General features: G+C 45.9%; 1 protein-coding gene across 1 annotated transcript in view; it reads left to right on the top strand.

The window, feature by feature from the left end:
* Positions 1–6: 6 nt before the first annotated feature.
* The window catches only part of RAB10 (RAB10, member RAS oncogene family), a 107,694-nt gene continuing 98,821 nt past the window's right edge, over positions 7–8,879 (top strand). The window contains exon 1 of the mRNA XM_011972682.1: positions 7–884. Coding sequence (XP_011828072.1) covers positions 758–884 — 127 coding nt within the window. The 5' untranslated portion in view covers positions 7–757. The remainder of the gene's footprint in view (positions 885–8,879) is intronic.

Here is an 8,879-nt window from a genome sequence, read left to right as displayed (position 1 = left end):
TGCTCGTAACGCCGCGCACCCTATCAGGCGGCTACAGGGAGCGCGCCCGCGGCCTCGCCCTCTCTCGCCCCTCCCTTCTCCCCTCTGGGTCCAGCCTCAGACTGAGGCTTGGATACCCGAGCATTCCACTCTCCACTTCGGCGCGCCCCGTGCCCTCTTGTGCGCGTGCGCAGACGCGAACCGCAGGGCTAGGGCGTGAGGGAAGGGCGGGCGTACGTCCTTGCGTGCGTCTCAGGCAGCGCGCACGCCGGCGTGAGAGGGCACGGGGAAAAGGTGGCTCTGGCCGGGGCGGCTCGGTTTCCTGGGGCTATGTAACTGAGCTCGTCGACTTGGGGGTCTTTCTTCGCTGCCCTCGCCGCGTGCTAGCGCGGAGTTTCTGCTCGCGAGAGAGACTGTCCTCACGCCCGCCGCGCCTCCTCGACGGCAGAGCAGGCTTGCTCGCCCGTGGGAGCGTCCCGGCCGAGAAGCCCTGAGGGGGGAGGGGAGGCCATTTTGTCCCGACCGACTCCCCGGAACCGGGCGGAGCGGCTGGGAGAGGCTGCGGAGCCGCGGTCGCCGCCCTCGGAGGCACTGGACGCCGCCACTGTCGGGGCTTCCCCGAAGCTGTTCGTAGGTCGCCCGCGCCCTCTCGAGCCTTCCTTTTTCCCACGCTTCCCCGGTCCTCCGGCCTGAGAACGCCCGAGTGAGGAGTTGGCCGTAGTGAGAGGGACCGATCCCTTGGGGCCGCCGGCGGCGAGAGCCCGAGCCGCTCCTCCCAATGGCGAAGAAGACGTACGACCTGCTTTTCAAGCTGCTCCTGATCGGGGATTCGGGAGTGGGGAAGACCTGCGTCCTTTTTCGTTTTTCGGATGATGCCTTCAATACTACCTTTATTTCCACCATAGGTAAGACCTGTGGGAGGACGGTGTAAAGTCTCGGTAGCTGCAAACCGTTTATTTTACTCCAGACATCTTGCTTCCCGTAATATACGCCTTTGTTTCAGTGATTCCGATTCCAAACGACAGATCCAAGTTACTGTTTGAATCGGCATCGAGCTTACTGGGGCGGGGTCTTCCCATGATTTCCATCCGGTCTTTTGCTTTCGAGTCTCCCACTATGCTCAGTGCCTTCTGTTACAAAATATGCACCATTTAACCGTGTTCCAGAACCTTATTTGTTCAGGCGACTGGACTGGCTTTTTCCACATTTGCATGGAATTACTAGATGTGTGATATTTTTAAAGTATTTATTTCAGTGGTTGCGATTGAAGCAGTACTAGCTATTTGGGAAAGGCCTGAATTTATACTTTGGGGCAAAGAGAAGATTCCTTATGGTCATAACTTAGAGTAAACTTGAGGGTTTCTGAGAAGGATAATTAAGGTAAATTAGAAGGGAAAAGTGAGTTGCCCTCATTGACTAATCCATTGATGTGTCAAACAATCGGAGGCTCTTCGCGCTTGGGGCGGGACTCTGGCATATTTGCCTCAGCGCTTTTCGAGACATCAACAGAAGCAGTAATCTGAGGAAGATGATCAGTTTCTGTCCTCAAACCCAACGGAGTGAAGTCAAGTTCTCTCTTCTATTTTATTTGACTCTAGTATTTACAGGAAAGTATTTTGCCAGTCATAGCCCTATGGACTTACAATGCACTTTCACCGTGTTTCAGAATTACTTAGTGTGGCAGTAAGAGCTGAAGAGTGACCTTTTTAATCGAATTTCCCGTTTAGGAAAGGAAAAGGGAAAGCTCTAGGAAAGTCCCTTTTGAATCTGGGTAGAAAATTTAAGTGGCGCTGACGCTAATTGTGCTTTATTAATTGTGAAACCCATCCGCTCCCCAATACTTTTCTTAAAAGACACATGGCTCTCAGCATTGTGGCCGTGCAGTTGAACCCATGTTTAAATGTAATTTTATATTGAGACGATTTTAAAAAGCAACTGCAGTCGTCTTTGAACTCTGGGAATTGTCAAAATTAAGCTGATTTGAAGCAATTTATATAGCATTACTGAAATATTTGGTTTGGGTTTTCTTTTGTGACAAATATCAGCTGCTTCATTCTCACAAAATAAATTTTACAGAAATTAAATTGGACAAGTCATTTTTTAAATAGATTTTTATTTTGCTCACCTTTTTTGGGAGGCAAATTATCATAATCCTTATTTCCAGAGTATCATACTGTTTTTTTGGTTTGTCATAAATTTCATGAAACTTAGGGCTTGTTCTCTAACTTGTGGGTTAGAGAATACTAGCACTTAGCGCTAGCACTTCCCTAGCACTAAGTTTGCTTTTAACACTCCACTTTTAGCTGTAGCTGGCTGGGGTTAGGTGATCAGATGGGTCAGCAAATATTTATTGAGCATCTAATGCTGGGCACTGTTCTTAGGCACTGAGAATAAATGAACACAACAGACCCCTTGAGGAGCATTCCAGTAAGATGCTACAGTAGTAAGCATAGGGAGGAAGAGTGCCTAGTCTAAATCGTGAGGAGTTTGAGTAGACTTACATAGTGATGATACCTAAAATGAAGTCTGGGCCGGCGCTGTGGCTCACACCTGTAATCCCAGCACTTTAGGAGGCCTTGGCGGGCGGATCACAAGGTCGGAAGTTCAACATCAGCTTGGTCAATATCGTGAAACCCCATTTTTACTAAAAATACAAAAATTAGCCGGGCATAGTGGCAGGTGCCTGTAGTCCCAGCTACTCAGGAGGCTGAGGCAGGAGAATGGCTTGAACCTGGGAGGCGTAGGTTACAGTGAGCTGAGATTGTGCCCCTGCACTCCAGCCTGGGCAACAAAACGAGACTTAGTCTCAAAAAAATAATAATAAATGAAGTCTGGAGGACTAATAGGAATTGAGTCAGAGGGGTGGGATAGGGCCTTTCTGGAAAAGGGAGCATAGAACAAATGTATAGTAAGATTGAGGATTTAATTCATGTGGTCAACTTTATTTATTTATTTATTTATTTTGAGACTGAACCTCACTCTGTCACCCAGGCTGGAGTGCAGTGGTGTGATCTCGGCTCATTGCAACCTCCGCCTCAGGGGTTCAAGCAGTTCTGCCTCAGCTGCCTGGGTAGCTCTGATACAGGTGCTTGCCACCATGCCTGGCTAATTTCTGTATTTTTAGTAGAGACTGGGTTTCACCATGTTGGTCAGGCTGCTCTTGAACTCCGGACCTCAAGCACTCCACCGCCTCAGCCTCCCAAAGTGCTGAGATTACAGGCTGAGCCACCACGCCTGGCTATGTGGTCAACTTTAACCTATCCTTAGGAACAGTGTGGTTGGAGAGTAGGAAGCAAAACATTAACTGTCTCTACTCCAATCTTTTTGTAAAGGGTACATGCCCCCCAACTAAAACTCAATCCTGTAAGATAATGGTATAATATTTTTGTATTCCTTTTACTTGGGAAGATGTGTGATGATTTTGGATCAAGTCTGCTGGGTTGGAATCTTGTTTCCACAGGTTACTACTAGCTGTGCAACTTTGGCAGATTACTTAACCTCTCTGGCTTCAGGCTCTTTAAAAGTGTTAATAAGGCTGGGCACGGTGGCTCACGCCTGTAATCCCAGCACTTTGGGAGGCCGAGGCAGGCAGATTGCCTGAGGTCCGAAGTTCGAGACCAGCCTGATCAACATGGAGAAACCCCGTCTCTACTAAAAATACAAAAATTAGCTGGTAGTGGTGGCGCATGCTTGTAATCCCAGCTACTCGGGAGGCTGAGGCAGGAGAATCGCTTGAACCCGGGAGGCGGAGGTTGTGGTGAGCTGAGATTGCGCCATTGCAGTCCAACCTGGGCAACAAGAGTGAAACTCCATCTGAAAAAAAAAAAAAAAGTCAGTCGTAGTAATCTACCACATAGGGTAGTTGTGAGAATTTTATGGTTTAGTGAGAGTAAAGCACTTCACATGGTGCCAGGGCCAGGCACTTTGTAGGAGCACAGTGCATATTATATTAGCTCTATATAGAATATGTGACTCTTCTGCTGTGGAGGTGTGGCAGAAGATGTTATTTTATGGATTGAACATCCTGCACACTGTGGTACCCAAGTATTTGTTGGTGCTCCGCTAAACAATTTCTTTCTTTTTTTTTTTTTTGAGATGGAGTTTCATTTTTTTTTGCCCAGGCTGGAGTGCAATGGTGTGATCTTGGCTCAGTGCAACCTCCACCTCCCTGGCTTAAGTGATTCTTCTGCCTCAGCCTCCCAGGTAGCTGGGATTATAGGCATATGCCACCACATCTGGCTAATTTTGTATTTTTAGTAGAGACGAGGTTTCACCATGTTGGCCAGGCTGGTCTCAAACTTCTGACCTCAGGTGGTCTGCCCTCCTCAGCCTCCCAAAGTGCTGAGATTACACGTGGGAACCACCATGCCCGCCCTCTTTTTTTTTTTTTTTGAGATGGAGTTTTGCTGTTGTTGCTCAGGCTGGCATGCAGTGGCGCAGTCTCTGCCCACTGCAACCTCTGCTTCCCAGGTTCAAGCGATTCTCCTGCCTCAGCCTCCTGAGTAGCTGGGATTACAGGATCACGCCACCACGCCTGGCCAATTACGTAGTTTTAGTAGGCAAAAATTAAGTAGTTTTGGTCAGGCCGTTCTTGAACTCCTGACCTCAGGTGATCCACCCGCCTTAACCTCCCAAAGTGCTGGGATTATAGACGTGAGCCACCGCGCCCGGCCTAGACTCTGACATTTTCATACTTTCAGATAAAAATGTTTTCATATATAAGATGTTGAATAGTGTAAGTTGAGAAAATAAATGATTCTGAGTACAGCTTGAACACATTCATATGTTAGCTCTGTCCACAGGTTTAAAATACCATTGGGCCGGGTGTTGTGGCTTACACCTGTAATCTTAGCACTTTGGGAGGCCGAGGTGAGCGGATCACAAGGTCACGAGATCGCGACCATCCTGGCTAACACGGTGAAACTCCGTCTCTACTAAAAATACAAAAAATTAGCTTGGCGTGGTGGTGGGCACCTGTAGTCCCAGCTGCTCAGGAGGCTGAGGCAGGAGAATTTTGTGAACCCTGGAGGCGGAGCTTACAGTGAGCCGAGATAGTGCCACTGCATTTCAGTCTGGGCAACAGAGGGAGACTCTGTCTCAAAAAAAAAAAGAAGTCTACCATTGCATTTAACCAGTGCCGTTCAAAAGAAATAATGTGAGCCACATGTATTACTTTTAATAGCCACTTCTTTTTTTTTGAGATGGAGTCTTGGCCTCCCAAAATCCTGGAATTACAGGTGTGAGCCACTGTACCTGGCCAGATGGTCACATTTTAAAAAGTAAAAAAAAATATTTTTTTGAGACGGAGTATCATTCTGTTGCCTGGGCTGGAGTGTAGTGGCATGATCTCGGCTCACTGCAACCTCTGCCTCCCAGATTCAAGCAATTCTCCCTGCCTCAGCCTCTCAAGTAGCTGGAATTACAGGTGCCCACTACCACACCCAGCTAATTTTTTTGTATTTTTAGTAGAGACGTGGTTTCACCATGTTGGCCAGGCTGGCCAAGAACTCTTGACCTCAGATGATCTACCCACCTCGGTCGGCCTCACAAAATTCTGGGATTACGGACTCGAGCCACCGCGCCCGGCCTACAAAGTAAATTTTAATAATATATTTTAACTCATATCTAGAATGTCATTTTATTGTGTAATCAAGATTTAAAAATTGTTGAGGGTAGGCTCAGTGGCTCACACCTGTAATCCCGGCACTTTGGCAGGCTGAGGTGGGAGGATTGTTTGGGCCCAAGAGTTCAAGACCAGCCTGGGCAACATAGTGAGACCCTGTCTGTAGGAAAAAAAAATTAAAATTGTTGAGATATTTCACATTCTTTTTCTCTGGTTTGTAAGCTATGCTTAAAACTCATCTCATTTTAGATTAGGTGTATTTCTACATGGATGTATATTATGTAATGAAAACATAAATTTTAAAGAGGCGTATTTCAAGTGATTAATATCTACATGTGGCTAGTAGCTACCATACTGGATGGTACATGTCTAAACAATGTTAAGTAACCACTTGGTCAATGTGCAGATGACTAGAAATACTTTGAAAGTAGACTACTTTTAGGAATGTGTTAAATTTTACCATGTGACTAGGGTTTGTTGTTGTTATTTAAAAGATTAAATCTCACTCTGTCACCCAGCTGGGAGTGCAGTGGTGCAATCATAGCTCACTGTAGCCTCGAACTCCTGGGCTTAAGCAATCTTCCTTCCTCAGCCTCTCAAGTAGCTGGGACTACAGGGGAGCACCATCATGTCTGGCTGGGTTTTTAAAATCTGGAGCATTCTCTAAGTATAAATTATAATGAAATTTTTTAGTGGTCACTTGAACATCCTGAGGGCTGGGCATGGTGGCTCAAACCTGTAATCCCAGCACTTAGAGAGGCTGAATTGGGAAGTTCACTTGAGGTAAGGAGTTGGAGACCAGTCTGGGCAACATAGACCCCCATCTCTGCAAAAACAAAAAATTAGCAGGACATAGTGGCTTGTTCCTGTAGTTCTAGCTACAGGGGAGGCTGAGGTGGGAGGATCACTTAAGTCCAGGAATTCAAGGGTGCGGTGAGCTTGGATCACGCCACTGCACTCTGGCCTGGGTGACAGAGCAAGACTCTGTGTGAAAAAACAAAAACAACATCCCGAGGTTTGTATGGAAGTAGTGATCTTGCAGGTGTTCAGAAGGACCTGACTGCCAAAATAAGGCAGGCCCTCATTATTTTAGGTGCGGTCATTTAAATTTCTTATTGGCTATTGGTTTTTTGAAGAAATAATTTTTATAGATTTATAGGATGGTGTTCACAAAGACTACTGTATTTGAATTTTTCTATATATTTTCAATTCTCATACATCCATATTAGAAATTATGTGTTATATAAATGGTCAGATTTATTGGAGACTGCTGCAAAGAACAAATTACTGGTATGTTATACTCAACCAATTTCAAAACGCATCCAAGGGCACCAGAATATAAGTTGCACAAGGGCAGAAGTCTTTGTCTTTTTTTTTTTTTCCCTCGTATGCTAAACACCTGGAAGAGTACCTGCACTTAATGGATGCACCATGAATAATTAATGAAGGCAGGCAGGTAGGCAGACAGGTGGTACAGTCAAGATCCTCTTAATACGAATTGGCGGTAGCTTATTTAAAATTTTTCCTTTTTACCTACTTTCTGATCATTATATGAAGTAGATTGGGATCGGACTTATGAATGTTAGCTGTGACCAGGCGCAGTGGCTCACGCCTGTAATCCAGCACTTTGGGAGGCTGAGGCAGGTGGATCAGCAGAGGTCAGGAGTTCAAGACCAGCCTGGCCAACACGGTGAAACCCCATCTCTACTAAAAATACAGAAATTAGCCGGGCATGGTAGTGCGTGCCTGTTGCCCCAGCTACTTGGGAGGCTGTGAGGCAGAAGAATTGCTTGAACCCAGGAGGTGGAGATTGCAGTGAGCTGAGCACATGCCACTGCACTCGAACCTGGGCGACAAGAGTGAGACTCTGACTCAAAAAAAAAAAAAAAAAAAAAAGGAATATTAACTGTTTGGCTTAATAGGGCAAGACTGCTCTTAGAAATTGGAAGGTTGGGGCCGGGTGCAATGGCTCACGCCTGTAATCCCAGCACTTTGGGAGGCCAAGGCAAGCAGATCACCTAAGGTCAGAGTTCGAGACCAGCCTGGCCAGCGTGGTGAAACCCTGTCTCTACCAAAAATACAAAATTAGCCGGGCGTGGTGGCGCATGCCTGTAATCCCAGCTACTCGGGAGGCTGAGGCAGGAGAATCGGTGGAGAATCGCTTGAACCTGGGGGGTGGAGGTTGTGGTGAGCCAAGATCGCGCCATTGTACTCCAACCTGGGCAACAAGAGCAAAACTCCGTCTCAAAAAAAAAAAAAATAAAGAAAGGAAAAGAAAAAAATTGAAAGGTTTGAAAAGTAGTCTTAAGAGAGTTACAACTTTTGGATGAGAAGATTTCAGTTGTTGATTTGACCATAACCATCTTGGTAGTATGAGCTCAGGAATGCATTACTTAGTGACGGGGGAATTACAAGTTCAAAGCACAGGTTTTTAGTGGGCTGTTTATATACTGGATGTGCCACCTTTCAGTGTCATTAATCCTTTCTCCACCACTAGGCTTATTCCTTTTTTCACAGGGAATATTTTTCATTGGGAATTGGAATCTCTGGGTTCCATGTAGGAAATGAAGTTGGTAAAGCCTCTTGTCCCTAAGAGAGGTATAATATATACATTTTGTCGTCAGGATGATTCTGTTAAGTTTTGAAAGAGTAGGTTGGTTCCACTAATCTGCATTTTAGAAATGATTGATTAGGCTGGGTACTGTGGCTCACATCTATATTTCCAGCACTTTGGGAGGCTGAGGCAGGAGGATAGCTTGAGCTCAGGGGTTCGAGACCAGCCTGGGCAACTTAGCGAGACCCCGTGTCTACAAAAAAAAAAAAAAAAAAAGCTTTTAAATAAAAAATTAGCTGGGTGTGGTGGTGCATACTTGTAGTCTAAGCTATTCAGGAGGCTGAGATGGGAGGATCACTTGAGTCCAGGAGTTTGAAGCTACAGTGAGCTATGATTGTACCATCTCACTCCAACCTGGATGACAGAGTGAGATTCTATCTTTAAAAACCCCAAAAAACTATCCAGAGTGCTTGCCTCGGCAGCATATATAGTAAAGGTGGAACGATACAGAGAAGATTAGTATGGTCCTTGAGCAAGGATGATGTGCAAATTTGTGAAGTGTTTCATAATTACTATTTTAAAAAATAGCTGACCAGGCTCAGTGGCTCACGGCTGTAATCCCAGCACTTTGGGAGGCCGAGGCGGGTGGATCACGAGGTCAGAAGATCGAGACCATCCTGGCTAACATGGTGAAACCCCGTCTCTACTAAAAATACAAAAAAA

Source organism: Mandrillus leucophaeus, unplaced genomic scaffold (genome assembly GCF_000951045.1).
Source record: "Mandrillus leucophaeus isolate KB7577 unplaced genomic scaffold, Mleu.le_1.0 Scaffold13, whole genome shotgun sequence".
In the NCBI taxonomy this organism is placed as follows: domain Eukaryota; kingdom Metazoa; phylum Chordata; class Mammalia; order Primates; family Cercopithecidae; genus Mandrillus; species Mandrillus leucophaeus.
Note: the sequence above shows the minus strand (reverse complement) of the source record. Positions and strands in the feature narration are given on the sequence as shown.